General features: G+C 47.9%; 1 protein-coding gene across 1 annotated transcript; it reads right to left on the bottom strand.

Annotated features, from left to right (window-relative positions):
* Nucleotides 1-259: 259 nt before the first annotated feature.
* Nucleotides 260-20,439, bottom strand: NOM1 (nucleolar protein with MIF4G domain 1). The gene is made up of 11 exons (XM_069461383.1): nucleotides 19,504-20,439; nucleotides 17,237-17,361; nucleotides 15,969-16,164; nucleotides 10,765-11,088; nucleotides 9,748-9,858; nucleotides 8,807-8,974; nucleotides 7,913-8,034; nucleotides 6,131-6,263; nucleotides 5,286-5,417; nucleotides 3,193-3,302; nucleotides 260-2,850 (listed from the first exon to the last, which is right to left on the bottom strand). Exons 1-11 carry the CDS (start codon nucleotides 20,437-20,439, stop codon nucleotides 2,676-2,678), a joined length of 2,532 nt encoding a protein of 843 aa, XP_069317484.1. The 3' UTR covers nucleotides 260-2,675.
* Nucleotides 20,440-22,969: the final 2,530 nt, after the last annotated feature.

The following is a 22,969-nucleotide window of genomic DNA, read 5'->3' as shown; positions in this document are numbered from 1 at the left end:
AAAGTTTGTTCCTTGTACCTGTATTTTAAAGATGAAATCCCCTAGAAGACAGCTTTTTAGTAATTCTATCCATCAGGAGTTCTCAACCTGCATTGCAAAAAGTCCACAATTCATATATAACAAGCATTGACTGTCTAAGCATCTTGTTGTATTTTTCAAACATACGTAAATTTTAAAAACCTGTATGAATTCATAGTAGCTTTTGGTCAAGATGTATTTACTTACTATTTATACTACAGTATGACTAGTAACGTGATAATCCATATTTTGCTTTTAAAACCAGCACAGATTTATGTGTGACCTGCCATATAATAAACACAAAGCTCAGGTAATAAATTAAGTCACAAGTATAGTCTATGGCAAAGAGAAAGACATTTTATCTTAATAATAAAAGACAATATAAAAATGAAATTGTTTACAGAAATTTATCTTCTGCAGAACAATCAGCTTGAACTTATCTATGCCCCAAACAGGGTTTATGGCACCTGTTACATAATGAAGTTGGATGGTACCACTGCAGTATTTTTTCCTAATCTCAGTAGCTGCACCAATAATTCATTCTTATTTATGCCAGTTACACTGGTGCTACTCAAATGTGGTCCATAGACCAGAAGATGGCATCAGAATGTCAGTCAACTACGTCATTAAGCACACTGTTTAGTTCAACTGATATTCTTTTCTTCATAGCAAGACTTTCTCAAGGAAGGAAGCAGTGGTGTGATTCACATTTTAGCTCAAGCTCTTTATCTCACTGTGGACGACACTTCCAGTAAAACCAATGTTACACCCCAATCACCACCCAGCAAAAGCACTGCTGTTAAAAAGCCCCTTAACAAAATGAAGGCTTTCACTTTACTTTTTTTTTTTTTTTTTGAGACAGAGTCTTGCTCTGTTGCCTGGGCTAGAGTGCCGTGGCGTCAGCCTAGCTCACAGCAACCTCCAACTCCTGGGCCCAAGTGATCTTCCTGCCTCAGCCTCCCGAGTAGCTGGGACTACAGGCATGCACCACTATGCCTGGCTAATTTTTTCTATATATTTTTAGTTGTCCAGCTAATTTCTTTCTATTTTTAGTAGAGACAAGGCCTCGCTCTTGTTCAGGCTGGTCTCGAATTCCTAAGCTCAAACGATCCACCCACCTCGGCCTCCCATAGTGCTAGGATTACAGGTGTGAGCCACCGTGCCCAGCCTCACTTTACTCTTAATACCTACCATCTTCTTTGTCATGTAAATTCAAAATCTACCAGGAGACATCGGGTTTTAATTTGACCTTAGGTCAAACGAAATTTCTGAATGCAGGGCTAACAGGCATGTGAAAGACCAGTTTGTGCGTTGTTTCTGCAGTTACTCTCAGCACTAACCGTTTTTCATGTTGCATTAGTTTAGGGATACACAGGGAGACACTGATGACTTCACACATGGTGTCTGCACACACACCCTATAGGGCCACATGAGGGCATGACATGAAAGTGTCACGGGGGTGTCTACACAGGAATGACATTGCCAGAGCCTGTGCCCATCTGCCCATGGGGGCCATGAGGGTTTCGCAACTGGACTCACATCTTAGTGACTTTTTTCAACTGAAGGTGAAATTTAAATCAAGTCTGAAGCATTTGAGAGAGAAAGAAGCAAATTTTAAGGGCAGGAAAAACAACAAACAGTTGGGTATCTGTAGCAGATGCTGGGTATTCAACGCAGTTTCTACTTCCTCGTAGGATCAGTTTTCTGTACTTAGTAAGTAGGGTGTATTTGTCTCTTTCACTAGACAAATGTTAATTCCTTGCAGGTAATAATTATATTTTCGACATGTTCACACCTCCAAGAACCTAGCCAGCAAGCAGCACCTATTGAGTGTCTAATATCTATTTGGTGACTTCAGAGTTAAGAAAGTATGCTTGTAATTTGGAATTGATGGGCAGAAGAAGTATATAAAAAAAGTAAAGGATGTCCTCCACTGTATCAAAATGTTAGATGGGCAATGGTGAAAAACACCTATCCAGGCCAGGCTCCGTGGCTCATAATCCTAGCACTTTGGGAGGCCGAGATGGAAGGATTGCTTGAGGCCAGGAATTCGAGACCAGCCTGGGCAACAAAGCAAGACCTCATCTCTACAAAAAACAGAAAAATTAGCTGGGCATGGTGACACCCAGCTATATACATATATGTATTTTTTAAAGAAAAACATCAATCTGCACTATATCATACGTAAGATGATATTCACAGGGCTTAGGTCAACTGACTTTTCCAAATACTTAAAATAACTAATTAAATATCAAGCATCACATTTAACTGATGGTTTTTGAACTTTTAACCAAAGTAAAAAAAGATAAAAATGCATCAATTTCTTTATGATAACTGCACCCTCTAGTGGCTGATTTCATCTATTAAAATAATTAAGACATCACACACACCAGCCTCAAAGTTTGGAGAACACTGTCCAGTGTCTGCCTCCTGCCCTCCTTCTTTTCCCACCCCCAATGTACATACAGTTATTTGAAAATGGTTCAAAACCCAAACAATACAACCTAGGATCAAAAAATTATCACACAATATAATATTTTGAAACAACAGACAGAGGTATAGCTCCAACAAGCTTTTACACACAGACAACAGAGTAGGCCTTTAGGTTTATAAGGACATTCTACCATCAAAGGACCACCCTCCACTGCTGTCCCTGCCTACATTCTCAGGGATGCTTTTCCTTGCAGAGACTTTGTCACAAGGTCGGCTCTCTCTCTCAGCATGTTGGCTTCTGCGGCACTTTTGTGGGCCTGTGCGTTCTTTAGCAAGAAGTGGCTGATGAAAAGCTTCAAACCTTCTCGTAGCATCCCCAGCTTTGGGTTGTCAGACACTCTGCAAAGGAATCGTACCACACGCGTCAGGGGTGAGCCAGCCTCTCCTACGTCTCAATTCTGGGAATCTTGAATAGTGAGATAAAACCCAGTTTCTTTTGAAAACTGAATTCTAAATTAAGAACTCCTTAACATATTTTATCTGTTATAAATCATTATTAATTTGCTATTAGGTAAGTTCATATTCCTCAAATCTAATGCATAAGATACTAGCTTAAAACAAAAACTGAAATGATTTATTAAGTACACATACAGTGCAACAAACTTGCTTTTATAAACCAACACAAGTGAAAACCATCTCCTCCTCTCTCTTCTGTCTTATGAGAACAAACTGTGAACATACCTTGCAAAAATTAAACCAAGGTCTTCAACTTCTGTTTCCATTAATAATATATTTAATACTTTTCGTAAAAAGTGGACTCTGGGTTTGTCCAATTCACTGAATTCAACTACCTAATAGTATACAGAAAAAAATGTTACATCAATTTAGTCAACTTTTTCAAAAATTTGCAAATATAGTTAATTAGAGAGTAAAAATCAACCCCTTTCCACCCCCTAATCCACCCCTGACCTAAGAGGCTATTTCCAGTTTTAAGAACTGAGGAGCTGCCAGCAGGGGCGTGGAGATGGGGGTTCTCGCACACTGCCGGCAGGGGCGCACCCCACTGCTCGGTGGTGAGTGAAGCTCACAGGGTGCACACTTTATGAATCAGGAATTTGATTTCCAGAATTGAAACACGTATTTTCTCTATTCCCTAAAGTAATCATCCTCTAATCAAAACTATATATATATACATATATATATATATATAAAATTTAGATCTACAAGAGACTAATTCATATATATCTCCTAGAAAGCTATCAAAAAATCAGAAACAATCTAAACATTTAGGAATGAATATATAAATTGCAGTATAAGGTAGACTACTATATAGAATAGAATTGTAGGTATCTACACGGATAAACTGTAAACTGAAACTGAATTTAAAAACGACCTGTAGGAGGATGCTAAGAGCCTGCTGACAACACAGTACCGTCCACAGGGAGGGTAAAAACTATGCAAACAATGTTATGTACTGGTTGGGCTCAGTGGCTCACGCCTGTTATCCCACACCTTGAGAGGCTGAGGCAGGAGGATTACTTGAGCAAAGGAGTTCAAGACCAGCCTGGGTAACATAGCCAGACCCCATCTCTACCAAGAAAAAAAAAATTAGCTGGGCGTTATGGTGCACACCTGTGGTCCTAGCTACTCAGGAGGCTAAGGTGAGAAGATGGCTTGAGCCCAGCAATTAGAGGCTGCAGTGAGCTGTGAGGATGCCACCGTACTCTAGCCCAGATGACAGAGTAAGATTCTGTCTGGGAAAAAAAAAAAAAAAAAAAAAAAAAAAAGAAAAAAGAAAATGTACTATTTGCAGATACAGACACAGAACAAGGAGAAATGCCAAATTAAAGAACAGCCCCTCTGGGAAGGCTGGGGCCCAGGAGCAGCTTCCAGGACATCTCAAGTTCCACACCGGAACCTGAGCCTCACAGCGCCTTTCCTGCTCAGCCAGGCAGCACCACGCCCTAGTCCACGCGGAGCTCAATGCCTGAGTGACCAAAGGGCAAGACTTGGCCCAATGAGAAGGCAACAAGGCACCTTTCACATTCCCAGGTACCCTAGTCTGGATAAGACCCAGTGCCCTGGTTTCTGGCACAGTGGACAAACGCTGCCACCACACACCAGGGCTTCATGGTGAGCACAGCAGACGCGCCCACGAATGGCACGAAAGGACACAGAAACATGAGTGGGAAGCGGCAGCCACAGGCTGTCTTGCAGACCAGGGCCGCCACAGCAGGGCACAGGCCAACGACCGTCTCTGCTGTGCACTTCCTGTTGACCCTCAGGCTGCCCTGAGGTTTAAGATTTTTTAAGGATATTCAGATCCCATTTGTCCTACCACCCAAGACTTACTGGCCCACCTCGAATCCCTTCCCCTCTGTCTAGGTTTCACCGGCCACTCTAGGGGAACTGCTGCACTTCATTGGCTGTGAAGCCCCCAAACATGGGGGGAGGGGAGCCTACGGCTCTTATTCCCAAGCGAGCGAACGCACCCGGCCTCTCGGGAGACCAGGCTCCTCCTTCACGCCATCCTTCGCCCAGTTTAGTGGTGACCAGTTCAGGGTGTCATAATAGGACCAGCACATTTAACCTCAAACTCCAAAACAGATTCCCTCAGATTAGCAAAAAAACTACTCAGGCCTTAATTTGCTAAATTTATACTATACTACAAATTTAGTAGATTGATACTATGTTAAAACTTGGCCATTTTCTGTGATGGCTATGATAATGAAAACACATTTCAGGTAAATCAGAATCTAATGTTAAAAAGTACCAGATACAAGCAATTACACATCATTTTCACTGCTTTAAATAATTTTACACATTGTACAAACCTTTAGGATGGAAAGCGAAAGTGATTTTGTCTTCAACAGGTGGGCCACCAGATGAACCAAGTTAGAGAAATTAGTAGCTGGCAAATTTTCTAAGTCTCGAAATTTGTCCCATATGCTGAACTGGAAAGTCATCTAATATAATAGTTAAAAAGAAGGAAAAAGTTAAATTGTAACAAGTTATTAAATATTTATATAATCCTAAGGATATAACCTAAAGGCATTCTATTTCTTATTTATTTTTAACATTCTAAAAATCAAGACTTTTAGGGGCAATTACACTGTCCTTTCCTAAAGAGAGTAGTTTGAAATAGCGTCACAATAATCCCTTTCTGTTGAGTTTTTTCCCCTCAAATCAGCAAAGACCAACGTAAGGCTTTAAAGAGAGGTGGTCGGTAAGTGGCACTGGAAGAGACAGGTGTGTTACAAACTGAAGAGGGGCTCCAGTGAGCCTGGCCACACTCCCTGCCACGGTGGCAGGAAAAGGTGACACAAGGACACTGTGGACCCTTGTCACTCCCCCCTGGTTGTCCCACCCTCCTTCCGCAGTGAAGACGAGCCTGGCAGCCGGCGTGGACCATGTGAATGGGACCTCCGGGGCCTCCTGACTCAGGGAACTCATTTTTAGGTGGGTTGAGCCAGACAGAATGTTTAGAAAAACGGGGGCGGGGGGAGGTAAAAACTTACCTGTCGGGTACAGTGAACACTATTGGGTGACGGGCACACTAAAACCCGACAGAAGGATTATAAAAGGTATCCATGTAACAAAAACATTTGTACTCGCTTAACATTTTGAAACAAAAAAACAAAGGCAGTAGAGCCATGTAACTGGTGTCCTTCTAAGTTACCTGGAATCTCCTTTCATAGTCACAAAACTTGCTAGCCAAGAACGCATAGAAGGGATTGTAAGTTTTCTCCTGAAGGCAGCAATCCATGAGAACATGAACTATTTCTCGCTCCTGCTGATCCTTAAGTCCAAGCCTATAAAGCAGAAACAGCGATGACCAGGACGTCACTCAACAACCCATCTTAACAACTGAACTCCTTCAGAGGACACACTGCCGTCTGGAAGTCTGGTCTTGGGGAGCCAGTGCAGACACCAGCCCCGGGCACTGCCTGGCCCCAGTTTCCAACAAAGTGGCAAAGGACGGAGGAGACAACAACCTCTGTGTGTTCTCTGCCAGCTACAAAAGCCTGTGATCATGCGAGACTCAGCTGTGTGTACCCTTAAAGCCAGGTTTTCGAGATGGCGATGATTTTTCCATTTTTAAAACTTAAAGGTATAATGTACACATGGCAAAATCCATCCTTTTAGTGTACAATCCCGGGAGTGTGGACTAGAACTGACACAGAAAGTTCCATCAGCCCCTAGACCCCTGAGCAACCCTTCCCTCAACCCACAGGCCACTGCCCATCAGTTTTCTGTCTCTCCAGCTTCGCCTCTGCCGGACGTGCACAGACAGAGTCCGAGCAGGCGGCCACGCAAGTCTGGCTTCCTGCACTCGGCAGAACACGCGGAGATCCGTCTATTCACGTGGGTCTGGGTAGCCTGTCCCTTTGCGATGCCCGGTGGGTGAGTATTCCACCGCGCGGACCCGTTCCCCAGCTGAAGGACACTGGGTCGCTTCCAGGGGTTGAAGCTGCTGCCTCTATACAAAGGCAGACACTCTACTGTGAGGACAGAAACTTCAGCTCTATTGCAAAAAACCCCAACAAACAAACAAAATTCAACCAAAACTCAACAGAAACGAGACATAACTCAAGCTAAGGGTATACAGGCAACTAAAACGCCCCATTTATTTTTGGCTGCACTGCATTTATATCAATTCATGTTGATTAAAAAAAGTTCAGAACAGCAGCTAATGATTCTGATGAATAATAATGGGAAAAAATTATTGTTTTATAAACATAGTTTGATCCACTGAATTTTTTAAAACACGAAGTCAACCAGAGGAAAAATAAAGGGAGTCCTTCACAGCACAAGGAGAAGCTAGACCCTGAGTGGATGAGGCCCTGAGTGTTCCTCAAATGAGGCCCTTTCAGAAACTAAGTACAGCCGGGACACACGGACGTAGCAGACAGACAGGAAAACAAAGCCTGGGGTTTCCACTTCAACAAGGTACCCGGCTTAGAAAACCATCAGAATTCTAAAATGAACTGCGTCTTCCCTATATTTCATCCTGAGTTTGAAGCAAATAGAGGAAAATGAATTAACATTAAATTATCTAGAAGTACTTTCGAGGAGTACACAGGTACTTTAAAAATATTACAACTAGTTACAGAAACTATACCAAAAGCTTTAAATTAAGAATTAAAAGGATAACTTTGTTATGAAGATTTATGTATTTCTAAGCAATTCATGAAAACCAACAGCCACCGAGAATTACCAGCTGGTTTTCTGACACTTCCAGTCAAAACCCTCCCTCTTCACACTCCACGAAAGGTCGCAATGAGGAACTGCCAGTGGCAAATCAGGACGAACGAGATGGATGACACAGGGCATGCAGACCCCAATGGGGCGAGAGGAGAGCAAGGAGAGAAGCCCACAGCTCAGACTCGATCGCTCAAACTCAAACTCAAGTCAACTTCTTTCTCTTACAACATCTAATTAAATAGGTCAAAATGCTCACTTTAGAAGCTTTTCAAAAGCATCCAGAAAATCTTCGCTCGTCATTATTGTACAGAAGACGTTTCTCCTGATGTCAGTGTTCATCCGCTGCTTTCGGGCGAGTTCTAGGATCTCTGAGCCAACCTGAAAGAATGATTAATGCACAGGTCACACAAATCTTCAGTGAGAGTTGTTTCCTGAGAAATACTATCGGTTTAACCTGAACATAACTGTAAACTGCATGTGAAAATACGTAAGTGCTAGATCTTTACTCTTGGCCAGCCCCCTGCAGGGGAAAACATAGTAAGAGACCAAGCCAGCCAGTGGTGGGGGAAACCGCTCCATTTGGAGGCTTCTTAGCAGCGGTGCGACCTCAGTGCAAGCAACCATGGAACAAATACAGGTAAGTGGTTGCTGCCAGAGCCCGATGGCTGTGACCACCAAGTGTGACGTGGGATCCCGGAACGAGGAAGGACATTACACAGAAATGAAGGAAATCTGGATAAAGTACGAACATCAGTCAATAACAAATACAAAGAAGTGCAAAGAATTTTCATGATTTGAAATTCATGGCCAATGGCTGGAACCCACATCTCCTGGGAAACAGCACGCGTCAAGCCTCAAGAACAGGCACCTGCCAGATGAGGGTTCTGATTCTCCTACGTCCCCTCATGCTGTTCAAGCTTTAGATCTTTTGTGCAATGTGTTATGGGAACTTATAAAAATCCTACAAAAACAAATAACAGAAACTGAATTAAGTTGTATCATAACACAATAGCAATTTCTACAGGGCCTTCAAATAAGCCTACACAGTGCCTTTCAACACCCACTCATGAATAAAGAGCTGCTCTAGGTAAGCTGTGCCCAGACGCTGGGTGGGCACCTGCTCCGGCAGCTTTGAGCACGGGTCTCATACCGTCCCTGAAAGCTGCTTCTGCGGCTGCGAAAGACGCCCATCGTCGATCATTGGGGCCCCACTCCAGGCGGAGCCCACGATCCACCAGCGACCCGTCTGTTCGGCATTCAAGATGCTGTCCCAGGAAACGCGAAGCTGAGTCTCAGAACCCAAGCCGGCGTTGCGCACCTGATCAAAAGAGAAGATTTAATGACATGCTTTCAATCAGCTCATATTCCATATCTCCATCACACTCAGCTTTTTCATTTTTTTGAAAATGGCCATTTCTGCTGCACGAATACTGTGCTGACTCCCTAGCAGTTAGGGTGCTTGACCTGTTTGGAATCGTGCAAACTGGCGATAAATTCACAGTACTTTGTTTGAGGACTATCGCCCTAAATGTGCTGTCTTCAGAAAGCTGTTCCAAAAGGGGAGAGGGACTGAGCTGCCCCAGACTCAGCGAAAGGCGAGAACATGACCAGGAGCAGCCTTGGCTGGGTTAGTGACAGGGTCAGTGACAGCCGGGGCTGAAAGACTCACCCTGACCGGGGAGCTGCCGGGTCTCCGCCCGGGCTGCATGCGAGCTCTAGCCCCCCTGGGGCGCCCCCCACACCCAGTGGGGGCCCTGGCCTTCTCTGAAAGCATCAGACGATTCTGTTGTGCAGCCCAAGTTTAGCACCTCGGGGTGAGGCCCAGGAAGCGCTAACCTGGGCTTGGCTGCACGCGGATATTCTGTGTGACGGCACCCAGGGCACCCTAGGCACCGGGAGAGCACCAGGAGAGCACAGGGCACCGAAAGAGCACCCAGGGCACCGGGAGAGCTCCCGAAGAAAGAGCAGCTTCCACTCTTTGTCCCTGACACTCTCATTTATCAGAGGTGGCCCCTGACTCGCAGGTCCAACTCTTGGTTTTCGCGGTGAGTTCACGTCCACACGTAAGCTCAGAACAAAGAAGTTACTCACCAAAGTTCTTTGTAATTTCCTCAGTTTCTCCACAGGTTCGGGATCATAGCCTGGAATTTTGCGCATGTCATTGTTCTTCAGTGCCAACATCGTCTCTAGCATAAACCGAATCTTTAAGAAAAACAAAAAAACAAGTTTGTTATTTCAAATAGTCTGAACAACTCATCATTCGCTTGGCAAGAAAAGTACTACATGATGCACGTGGTCATCACTGCTAATAATAAAAAAAATCAGAGTGTTCTTTAGGTAAACATAGTCTATACTAACATCAGCCTCTTATTCGGGGCTACATAGTATTTTAAAATAGAAACGTGTCCCCCGACCTCAAGTGGGACCTTGACCACCCCCCAGAGAACGTGGTTCTTGCTTCCACCCCGGACACACTTCTCACCCCCAGGGGCTCCAGCTCCTGCCTCCCCCGCAACCCCAACCCCACTCCTTCCGCCTGCGCCCAACACGCTCGGGCGCCTGTGCTCTCGGATACCCTCTGTCCTGTATTTTCAGCCTCTCCCCGCCACTGGCCTTTTAATTTTTTTACTTTAAAATTGCAAATAATGTCATCCTTACCAAAAAGTTGCAAGAACAGTAGAAAGAATTCCCACATACCCTCCTCGGAGATTTCCCCAAATGTTAACTTTTTAATGAGCTATAACTCACATAACATAAAATTCACCCATTTAAAGTGTACAATTAGGTGGTTTTCAGTACATTCAGGTCTGTGCAACAATTGCCACAATTTTAGAACTTTCTCATCCCCCCAAAACTCCAGACCCATTAATGGTCAGTCCCCACTTCCCCCAGCTCCCCTGGTCCCCCGGCGGCCGCCCATCTACTTTCTGTCTCTTTTGTTTTAAACCATCATTTAACTTGCTGTTCCGATCCTGTCCTCCCCACGTCACAGACATGCTTCCCTGGGAAGAAATGTAGTGTAATATTTACCCCAAATACTTATTTTTAAAGTTCTGGTAAGCGTGTGAGCTGTGCCCTCAGGAAGCAGGTCAAGGGAGGCGCTCGTACCCTGGTCTGGTCCTGGAACTCGCCGCTGGACCCGCTGGCCTTGCTCTGGGTTTCTCCTATCAGCTCCTTAAGCGACACGGCATCATCTTTCCTCAGGGAAAAGCCCACATTTTTTAGCATTAACAAGATCAGTTCAATATCTTTTTCTGTGAAAGTTCCAACAAGCTTCTTCAAAACGTCGAAGATGAGGCGGGACTGCACCACGCGGAAGTTGTACAGATGGGCGATGATGGTGAACAGGTTGTCGCGCTCCTTCCCCACCCCCTCACTTCTGTAGGCGCCGTCAAACCTCCTCACCACGGCCTCCAGAAAGTGAGCGCCCACCTGAGAGGAGAAACCAGAGAAGGTGTCGTAGTGCCATTCCCAGGCATCCTTTCCTCCTTCCACAAACTAATTTAAAAAGTACCTTTTAAATTAACACACAAAACACGTCCAGGCAGGCGTCCCAGTGGGGCACAAACCGGACAACAGAGGGCCTGGCCTCTGTTCTCAAACCTTTACTGCAGTGATACTGTCTTTTCTTCAAAATCAACAACAAAGTGGTATTTTTTGGCCAGCAGCCATCCTGACTCCTCAGAAAAATGAAATTGTTAAAGATGTTAAAAACACATCTGTATCTCTAAAAATGTTCTACTACCTAATAGCACTTATTTCTTGAAAGACTTTTCCCAGATTTTTACTCCAAGTTAATTTCTTATGAGGAACAATATAAGTGACATGTAAAGTAGAAAAATAAAAACACTACATCCTGAAGTGCTACTGAAGGCCGCGAAGCACACAGGGGCCTACCGGTCACAGTGAGGGACCTGGGGGCAATAAACGGGAGGCCTCCCCCTTCCCAGGGTTGAATCTCCGGTTTCAAAGGCCGCTGGTGAACACGGCCACCCAGCTCAGTGGGCAGTCCTCGGGCCCAGGCCCTGGCGGGCCGGCAGGTAAACCAGTCGCTACCTCTGAGGGGCAGCACTGGGCCCAGGAACTGCCTGTGGCTTGGGGGACCTGAGCAAGGTGACTAACAGTGTTTTCTTTTTGCCATTCTGATACATTCTATTCCAAATTCCATATGCATGTACTGCAGAATGACGAAGACCTGTATTTTAATCTGTGTGGTCTTAAGCAAGATCCTAAACCTCTCTGTTTTTTCACTCTGTAAAACTGAGATAATGAAATTCGAAGGCGGAAATGGTAATTTTCAATTTTGCTGGTATCATTGTCATGTCATTGTTTTCTCTCAAATCTCAGCTCAAGCTGAGACCGGAGGGAGATGGGACATGGTGTAACAGGGGGTGACGCCAGCAGCCCAGCTGGGAGCTGATGGCCAGAATGACGCAGCTGCGCTGGACCAGGGAAGGGAGGGCTGGGCACTGGGGCATCCCCGGCACAGGACGAGAAAGGCCAAGGTCTGGACTCCCAGGTTTCCGCTCGGGTAACCAGGAAGTACGTGAGGAGCAGGTGAGTGGGGCTGTATAAAACCAGGTTAGGACTTACAGACTTCAACTAGGGCAGCAGTCTCCAACCATTTTGGCACCAGGAACCGGTTTCATAGAAGAAAATTCTTCCATGGACTGGGCAGTGGGGGTGGGGGTGGCGGAGCTCAGGCAGTGATGCGAGCCACGGGGAGCAGCTGTAAATACCGATGAAGCTTCATTCGCTCACCCGCCGCTCACGGCCTGCTGTGCGGCCCCCACAACATTCCTAACTTTCACAGAAGACGATTTTTCCATGGACCCTGGGGGGCGGGGGCAGTGGGCTCTGTGGCCCAGTCCCTAAACAGGCCTTGGCCCCGGGGGGTTGGGGACCACAGAACCAAGGGACATCCAGGTAGAAGTGAATGAAGATGTATGAGTAGCAGCGAAAGTCACAGGGGAGGATGAGACCCACAGACAAGTGACAGCAAAGTAGCACATACGGTTGCTGGACTACAAAAAATCCACTGTGAGAAGGATGCAGAGAAAGGCAGTGACGGGCAGGAGGCACCCGTGGCTCCACGGCGGCCAGTGCTGATGGACTGGGCATGTCCTTCCGTGTTTAAAGACCTGAGACTTAATCATTCAATTTGTAACTCCCAATTCAAGCCCCTTCACTGAAGATAAACCTGAAGAATATACTGTCCTATTATGACCACGATATTATATTTAAATACAATTTCAAAAACGGAAATTAAAATTCTGTAGACATCAAGAAAAATTCAGATACAAAATATATTCAGATACATTTTCTGAGACAGGGTCTCATCTCACTCTGCTGCCCAGGCTGGAGCACAGTACTGTGATCATAGCTCACTGCAGCCTTGAATATCTAGGCTCAAGCCATCCTACTGGCTCAGCCTCCTGAGTAGCTGAGATTACAGGTACACACCATCACAGCCAGCTAATTTAAAAAATTTTTTTTTTGTAGAGATGGGGTCTCACTATGTTGCCCAGGCTGGTCTTGAACTCTTGGCCTCAAGTGATCTTCAGGCCTCAGCCTTTCAAAGTGCTGGGATTATAGGCGTGAGCCCCCATGCCCATTCAGATATATTTTCAATCAGACAAATTATTTAATCACATCACAATTTGTGAAAATTTTGTATTTCAAATTGCATTTAATGTCTTCAAAATAAAGTATAACAGTGTAACATCTAAAAATGTAAGGGCTGGGTGCAGTGGCACTTTGGGAAGCCAAGGCGGGAGGATCACTTGAGATCAGGAGTTCAAGACCACCCTGGGCAACATAGTGAGACCCTATCTGTGCGAAAAAAAATAATAATAAAAATTAGGAAGGTGCAGTTGCATGCACCTGTAGTCTCAGCTACTTGGGAAGCTGAGCTAGGACGATCACCTGAGCCCAGCCATCTGAGGTTGCAGTGAGCTGTACTCTAGCCTGGGTGACAGGCCCCTCAAAAAGTAAATTTCATGTTGGGAAAGTTTTTTAAGCACACATTGATTCTGATGTGGGAACTGTAACACAAATTTACATAGATCTGATTTTTTTAAATCAGAGTACTGTAGGATGATTTTGATTTTTAAATGACTTACAGAAGCAATTCAACAGCTGACACCATAGTCTTTAGCACATTTTATTCCCTTCCATGAATTCCTGTAAGGCTGTTTTTCTCAGTAAGCACTAAAAGAAGTTTAATGGGACCGGCATCCTGAGAGCTCATCACACTTTGGCAGAAGTTTTAGTGGAGTCATTAGCTGAAGTACGGTAATGACTTCCCCTTGGAACAGGTCATTTCAACGTCCTTCACGCTATTAGCAAAGGTTAAATGAGAAGCAGGATGATAAGCAAGTGAATTCCTGGCGCTGTGTGGCTGGGGCTGCGGCTTGCACCGTGACTCCCCCTGCCTGCGCCAAAACCATTCTGGCGACTAAGCGACTAAGCATGCTGAAGCTCACCAGCATGAACCAGCAGGATGAGAATGTACTAAGAGAACCCAGAACGGCCCTGAATTACGGTAATCACAGGGCCCTGGGAAAGGCGTCCAGCGATTCCATTAACACTTTGTAATGACAAGAAAATGGACTCACATTCACATGTGAAAATGAGTATCCCTCTCAGCAATAAAAGAAAACTACTTCAAAAGAACAATTCCCCAAGTAGCTGGAGCAGATTTTCACAACAGAGGTGACGTGTGTAGCTGAGAAGAGTCCTGTGGCAACAACGCAGGTCTGTGCCATGCTCTCCTGTGCTCAGCTTCCTGACACCCTGTGGGTCTTGAAGTCACCATCTTTCAAAAAACTACCATGATGTGCCCACTGCCAGATAAGGGAAAACATGGTTCCAAAGATAATTCAGGAATAGCATGGAGACTTGCAGCGCCAGGAAAGCCGGCTGGGAGAAAGTGGGAGGAAGGGCAGAATTTCAGCATGGAAATCTCCTTCCGTGCCGCAAACGAGTTAATAACTAACCTCTAAGGAGCACTGACTATGGCCACCCTCTTCTGTGTCCGTTACCTGCACTGACTTGTTAGCCGTAACAACTCCACAGAGGAGGACACAAAGGCATGAGATCACCTAGGTGACCCAGCTGGTGGGTGGCGGAGTGTTCTGAACCGGGGCGGTGTCTCCACCACACCACATTGCCTTCACCACCAACCCCTCACAACAGGAAGGCTAATTTGTTTTGGCAAGTTTGTGCATTTTAAAGTAAGGCCTGGACTGTCCCACTCTGTAAGACTCCAAATAATTTTTAAGACTATTAATTGAGAGAAAATAATATAAAAATGAAAACACTGTGACTAGCATTGCAGTAGGAAGCACACTGGCTTAGAAGCGCAGAAAACAAGCTCTGTGGGCTCTTAACAAGCCTTGAGATCTCAGGAACACCATGACTCTTCAGTGGCTTTGTCTGCTGCACTTGCGAAGTGTGGGGTTCAGTAAACGTCACCCCACTGGGCTGCTGCGAAGCGTGTGGACAGACACCAGGGAATCCGACTTTGGGGGATGCCTTGCTGCCACGGCCTACTGTGGGAATAGGGCTATCAGAAGGCAAAACAACTAAGAAAACCACCATCAAAAGAGACGGTATCACGTAAAGATCCAAACGGGCCAACAAATTCTTCTGCATGTGAACACTGTATTGTTCAGGAAAAGCCTCATTCACTGAATCATCAGCCCCGCTTCAGTACAAACTCCTTCAATCAGATGGATTTCCTTCTGCACACTTGAAACCAGCAACGTGGAGAGAACTGGAACACTCACAGGAAGGTCATAACTTTACTGTATTAGATTAGGAGAGAACGGGCTGGAAGAGGGCAGTGGCTGTGGAACCAGGGTCATTGCCACGGAGGCCCCCCTGACTTAGCCCCCAGAGGGCCACTGACCGGGAGGAAGGGCACAAAAGGGCAGGGAGCGGGGCAAATGCAGACTCGGCTCCTGTCAGGCGCCAGCAGCGTGCTAGATGCTGCGCGCACGCTGCCCACAGGGCCCACGGGAGGGCTGCGGGAGCCCGCTGCGCAGAGGGGCAGAGGGACACGGAAAGGGCCTCGCTAGCCGTGGCCAGGCAGCTCCACGCCCCGGCGCTCCCACACACCTCCCACCAACAAACCCCTCAGCAGTAAGACCTCACCAGCCATTACCTTTCCAACATCTGGAAATCAGTGTTAAAGCAGGAATTAACACACGAAAACAACCTACCCCCACAAAATTAAGCATTTATCAAGCCTATCATTAAAATCATCACCGTTTAGACACTATTAACAGTGTGGAGAGGTACAGCCATACCTCAATGCCAACTGTGTGGTGAAGGATGCTGACTAAGAGAACGTGCTCCATCATCAGGCGGCTTGGCATGGCCGAGGCAGTGACGCAGGCATCCAAAAGGGTGGCCGTCAGGGTGTCATTCATGTCCTTCCTGCTGTGGGCCATGTACAGCTCTTCCAGCTGTCCACTTATGGACGCCATGTTTGGCTCACTCAGCCTGCAGAGAGCAATGATGTTTCAAATTTGGAATTATTTTCCTAACACTGAGAAAAGTTTGCCATTTGAGCGGGAGGGGAGGGAAGACTATATACATACACGGAAGGTTATTCATTGTGCACTGGTGCTAATACCGGACCCAACATTAAACACCAGGTTTTGGTAAAATTCCAGGATACTTCCTAGAAAAGGTGTTTGGGTTTTAATTAAAAAGAAATAAATAAAAAGCAATTCAAGGAAGCAGAGGATGGATGAGACCACAGAGCGGCAGTGTGAAAGCCTGTGGTGAGGGACGCGAACCTTCATGTGGTAAAGGTGGGCAGAACTACACGCGCGCGCGCGCACACACACACACACACACACACGCGCGCGCGCGCGCGCACACACAGGCACACACGTGAAAATGGTGAGACGCGAATGAGCTCTATAGGCTGCACTGACGTCAGTTTCCTGCTGTTTTTTAAACTGTGCCCTGGCCACGCAAGAGGCTGCCTTTGGGAAAACCTGACCAACGGTGTGCTGCGCCTCCCCATACAGTCTTGGCAACTCCCTGTGAATCTGCGATTCTCTCTAAATAAAAAGTTAAACAACAAAAAAGAAACACACATTTGAAACCTAGCAAAACTAGATAAGGTGTCAGAAGCATCTGAAGATGTCCCCTTTAGAGAGGGCTTGGAGGAGGGGCCTGAGGAGGCTTCTGCATGAGGTAATGGGAGGACAGAAGAAGGGGTGTAAGGGATGAGAAATTTCAACTCTTCAAAACCAGAGAGCGGAGGCGGCAGGGGTAACTCGCAAGTCCTTCTGCTGCTGTTTCCAATCAGCTCAGAACAGCAACAGGGAGCACCTGGCTGTTTTCAAAACCTGGAGGGGTTCAAAGACTCAGGCAGCCGGGCGTCCTCCCCCTTTCAAGGTCTGGGTCTGGGTCTGGGTGCATCAGGACAGGACCAGAAAGGACCCAATCAACAGCCCCTGCTCCAATCGCTTCTATTTTAATTCCTGGGATAGTTCCAGGATATTTTCAGAAAACAGACAACCTCTTTAAGTGATACAATGTGACAATTTTGCAAGGTTACCTGTTAATCAGGCCTTTCACATGTTTCTTCAGCCGTTCCAGTTCTTCTTTTTTCTGGGTGCCCACTGTCCCCCCAGCTTGCCCCACGTGAGGCGGGATGTACTTTTTGCCACTTTCACAAAGACTCTGTTTGAAAAGAGAGAGAAATTATAAAATATTTACACTGATCAAACCTCATTTTTTTTCTTTGCTATATGCATATTTAAACATTAAATTCCCCAGAACTGGGAATTCCCAAGCTATTACTACTGCCCATTGCTACGTAATAAACACTGGATTTACTGATGTTTACTGAGTGCCCACCACAGTTGTGGAAAAGCACGCCACTCACCAGGCGTGCACGCCCTTATTTACGCTAACGCCCACACATCTCACCACGGTCTTCCCCACGTGGTCCTTCAGGCCTGGCTGTGCATCCTGGTACCTGCCCAGCGGAGTCCCATTTACTGCACTTTTGCTCAGGCTCCATTTACAGCAGGCGTGGCAGTACACAAACCCCTAAATTAAATGTACCGCCAGTTTTGGAAGAAAAGTGTCCTAAAATTAACTTCAAACTAGTATCTAAATTTATATGATAAAAATAAAAATCAACCCATGGCTCACCTTTTCCTAGATTATCAACTGGAAGGGGGAGGAGTTACAAATGACATCACTGACCCTAGGCACTTATGAGACAGGCCTTAAGGAGACAAACATTTGTAACACATGATTCTTGCTCTTAGGAGGTTTATTTATTTTTGAGACAAGAGCCTGCTGCCCAGGCTAGAGTGCAGTGGTGTCATCATAGCTCACTACAATTTCAACCTCTTGGGCTCAAGTGATCCTCTGGCCTCAGCCTCCGCAGCAGCTGGGACTACAGGTGCATGCCACCATGCCTGGCTAATTTTTCTATTTTTGGTGAAGACAGCATCAGATTCATGGCCTCAAGTGATCCTCCTGCCTCAGCCTCCGGAAGTGCTAGGATTACAGATGTGAGCCACTGTGCTCAGCCTAAGGGAGTTTAAACTTAGTTGGAGAAAGCGTATTTCTATACATAAAGGCTGTTTGAGACACACATTACTTCAGGTTGTGTGTCAATTACACCTTATTAGACTGTGAACGAAAACTTACGAAGTCAGAAAATAATATTCTAAGAGAGGAACTGATAGCAGTTAGAGATTGCCCACAACATGCCAGGTGCTAAGGCACCAGAGATAGAAATGAAAGACAGTTCATATGCTTAAGATGGGAAAAAGATTCCCAAAGATGCTTGATATTAATGAACAGTGGCCACGCCTATAATCCCTGTGCTTTGGGAGACTGAGGTAGGAGGACTGCTTGAGACCAGGAGTTTGCAACCAGCCTGGGCAACATATTGAGACCCCATCTCTTAAAAAAACCAAACAACAACAACAACAACAACAAAACCTGGTATGGTCCTAGCTACAGGCTGAGGCTGAGGTGGGAGGATCCTTTGAACCCAAGAGCTTGAGGTTACAGCGAGCTATGATTGCCATCGTGCCACCACACCTGGGCAACAGAGCAAGACCCTATCTCTAAAACAAACAAACAAAACAAAACAAAACAAAAACAAAAACAAAAAAAACACCCAGGTAAAGTTCAACAGTGAGAAAATCAGGAAAGGCCCTGCAGCCAGAAGGAATAATCTATTCAGAGGCAGAATGCTCAAACAGGGAGATGAGGAGGAGGAAAAGCAGGCAATTCCACAGGCTGCCTTCAACCTTCAAGGCGCACGTAAAAGAACGAAACAGGAAGGGGACAGCCCATGAAGGCCTTGATTGCAATTTCATGGATTCTGAACTTTATCCTCAATTCAGTGTGAGAGACTACCCATGGGCGTGCTGTAAATTAACTGTTTTAGGAAATTCACTCTAGTAGCAGTTGGATAGCAAAGGAACTACGGTGAATACAGAAGCAAGTCATCCTCATGGTCCCAGGATACAGGAAAGATGCCTGAACAAAGCGGGAGGAGGGACCAGTCAGGAAACCCGGGACAGTAAACAAAAGATAATGTTGCCTTAGGACATCAGGTGGAAAGGGCCCTTAAGTCCCTCTCTGGGGCAAGAATAAAGGTCTCTAGATGTTTTTTCCCTTAACTTTTCATTACGAAAATTTAAAAACATAAAAGCAGGCAGAACAAAGCAACAAACCCGGTTTACCCACACTCAGCTTAAACAACTGTCAATGGGTCCACTGTGTCATCTCTGTCCCATGCTCTGCGCCCCACCCCGTTATTCTGAAGAAAATCCTAGAAAGTTCACAGTATACCTGACTTGTGTCACCATCCTCCGAAGAATTTTCAATCTTTTCTTCGTCTTCTGCAAAACGGACTCTTTTTTTGCCCTCTTTCTCCTGCGCTGTCCCTTCCGCTTTCCCCTCCTTTTCCTGCTCTATGTCCTCCTCCTCCTCACTCTGCGCTCCCTCTTCTGCTCCCTGCGCTTTCTCTTCCTTTTCTGCGTCCTCCTCCTCCTCACTTTCCTCGGAGTCACTCTCTAAATCACTTTCGGGGAGTGTCTGTGCGGCATCCTCCTCCTCCCCCTCACTGCTTTCGTACAAGCCGCTGTTTCCCCCGGACTCCAGGGCTCCCAGAATATAGTCCAGCCCGTCGCGTGCAAAGCTGAGCGGCACGGAGCCTCCTTCGCCCTTCTTTTTGCGCTTGTTCAGGCCGAGGCAACGCTCCAGCTTTCGGATCTCCCGGTCCTCCTCCTCGTTGGCCGCTAGAAGTGCCCGTTTCCGGGCGGCGGCGGCGGCCGCGGAGGGTCTGGTCTTCCCCGGGGCAGCCTGGGCCCTGGCGCGGGGCGCCCGCGGCTCCCTGGGAGGCTGGGGGTCCCGGCGCGGGGGTGGGCGGGCGTTCTCCTCGTCCCACCGGGGACCGCTCGCTCCTTCAGCTCCGCGGCGGCCTCCAGGGCCGGGGCCCGCCGTCCTCTGCAGCCGGCGCGCTTTCCTCAGGTGCCGCTTCTCCTTCCTCAGCTCCTTGCGGCTCTTCCTCCCGCCCGGGCGGAAGCCCCCCGGGGCGCCGTGCCCCTCGCCCTCCGAGGTCGCCTGCACGAACTCTTCCACCGCTAGCTTGAGCCGCTTCAGAGCCCCGCCGCCGCCGACCCCAGGACCGCGGCGCGGCCTGCGCCCGCCTCTGCGCTTCATGCGGGCCACGAGTCCCCGGCAGCCGCCCCGGCCCGCCGCTCCCACTCTAGTGGGCGCAGCCATCGTTCCGGACGCGTGGCCGCACGACTTCCGGCCGGGGCGGGACTGCTGGGCGGGCGGCGCCCCCTGCTGGCCGGAGGGCGGCGGCGGCAGGTGGGGCCCGCCGCGTGGACGCTGAGGGAAATGGAACTTCGCGATGAGACACGACCACGTTCTCATGGACGATGTGAAATCCCCACGGATTTCGGTGGGGAGCCCTCTCCGCGGCCTGCCCCAGAAGTGACACGAGCCAGGCGCGGCGTGAGCGCATCGGTCCCAGCCCCTTCGCGGAGCCAGTGGTGCTGGGCGGGACGCGCGGGCGGTGGGTGCACCTGCTCACCTGCCCGCAGGTGCCGCGAGCCGGGGCGGTGCAGCTGCTCACTTGCAGGCAGGTGCCGGGAACCGGTGGGCACGGCTTTGAGGCCATGCTGTGCCCTTGTCATCCACTTTCAGTTGGGGGGGGCGCGGCGAAGGGGGGCTGTCAGGGGCAGGATGGCATCTAACCGCCCAGCCCACCCCCATAGTGCACGAAGAGCGGGACGCCCGCTCCTCCCAGCGGATTTCTGAACGGGGGCTAGGTCTGAACTGGTGGAGAGATGAAATTTTGATTTAAATCTAGCTGGACTTTTAAAAAGCTCTGCAGATGAGGTGTTCTGATGCTCAAAGTGGCTAGAAAAGCTGCAAGATATATCTGGGGTGCGGCCTAGAAGCGGGAAGCTCTGGCGCGGAAATTTCAAAAGTGAAATAAATATGCTTCCCGCTTGCACCCGACACATCGATGCCATTCAAAATTCCAGGTAAAATCTTTCTGCTGAAAACTTTCAGGCATCTTCTCTTCTGCTTTAGACTTCCAAGCCCCATGCAGCCCGGCATCTTCTCATTGAAAACATTTTGATCTCCTGGGTCAAGAGCCCCACTTTTCGTTGTGTGTAAAAATGAAATATGTTGTTGACACCCCCTCCCCGGCATCCAGCATGTCAGGGGACCTGCTGCCCAGGAGTGAATGTTTCAGCAGCAGAGGCCGGCCCGCACAACCTCTGCGCTTCTCTAAGAAGGGCGCGTGCACGACACAGAATTTGGTCACTCTTCTTAGACTGAGTCATCATTGCAAATGCCGGCCAGCCCCGCTCCCCTTCCCTGGCTGTCGCCTCCTCTGAGCTGCCCTCCAGGCTCTCCCGCTCCTTTCCCGCTCTCACAGACCATGTGGCTGGGGGCCCAGGAGTGGCTCTGGCAGAATAAAGCAGCAGAGCTTGGTCCCCATTAACTGCAGGCGCTGGGCTGTGTGGGGACTTTCTAGCACTGCACAGGGCCGGGACCTGGAGGAGTTTGTGACAGAAGGTAGGGAAGAGAACAGAACCCTTCAGGAAGGACCTGAGCAACAACCAAATGCACATTCATAACTCAGGGTGTGTGACATTGGGGGCTCTCGGGCTTGGGTTGGAATCTTGATCTCACCGATTACTAGCCGTGTGGCCTCTCTTAACTTTGCCGAGTCCTGGTTTCCATGTCTGTAAAATGGGATGACGATGGTGCCTATCCTATAGTGTTATTTTTTTTCTTACTTTTGTTTCATGTTGGAACTCAAACCAGTCCTCTCTTCTTATTTTCTCTGCATGGTTTTATTGTGCTTGGTTTAAGCTCCTGGTCTCCCTCTCCCTGTGTCCAACGCTGTCACTTGTCCCCTTTGCTATCTTTCCTTGGGACAGTCATACTCCTCAGATACCCGCTGGCCTGGGCTCTGTGAGGGCTTGTTTTCCTGAGGACCAACTGCTTTGTCCGGAAGACTTTGTTTCAAAGGCTGATGGTCTGAGCCTGTCCCTGTGATAAACACTCCAGTAAAGATGCACCAGGCGTCCTCAGCCACTTGCCCATCGGGTCCTGTCACTCAATCCTGGGGAGGAGCGTGGGGCAGGGAGGGTGTCTGACTGTGGTCCCCAGCCCTGGCAGGAGGTGGGTGGGGCGGGAGGGACAGAGCTTCTCCACTTGTCTCACTCCCACAGCCTGCCTCAAGGCTCCCCCTCCCAGCCCCACGGGCAGGTGCAGCCTCACACCCTCTCTCCTTCGGTAGCTTCCGTGGCACTGCTGGGTGAGGGGACCGATGACCTCGCCCCTTGCTTCTGCCCTACTTTGTTAGGAACCAAATAAATTAAATCTAGTCACTTACCCACGGCGCTCAGAGCTGGATCTGGCCCACAGTAACTGCTAAGAAAAATGTTAGTGAACTCCGCAATCTGTCGACTTTGGTGAATTTTCCATCTGCTCACGTTCCCTGAGTCCTGGGCCAGGGCAGCCAGGCTTCCTCAAGGTGGACCTTTCTTTGCTCTGAAGACAGGAATTCTAAGACTCTGGGGCATTTTCACCCCCAGGATCCTAATGCTAGGGAGGCCCCCAGTGGTCATCTCAGCTGCTTCCTACCTGGAAGACCCCTGCATCTCCACACCTGCAGGCCACCGCCTCTGTCCTCAGTCGTTCAGGCAGTCACGTGGGGAAGAAGTCATGGCTCCATGACCCTGGCTAAAGGGCTTGGCTGGGGAAGCAGGAGACTTACCATCTG

This window comes from Eulemur rufifrons, chromosome 29 (genome assembly GCF_041146395.1).
Source record: "Eulemur rufifrons isolate Redbay chromosome 29, OSU_ERuf_1, whole genome shotgun sequence".
Taxonomy (NCBI): domain Eukaryota; kingdom Metazoa; phylum Chordata; class Mammalia; order Primates; family Lemuridae; genus Eulemur; species Eulemur rufifrons.
This window is presented reverse-complemented; position numbering and strand designations above follow the sequence as displayed.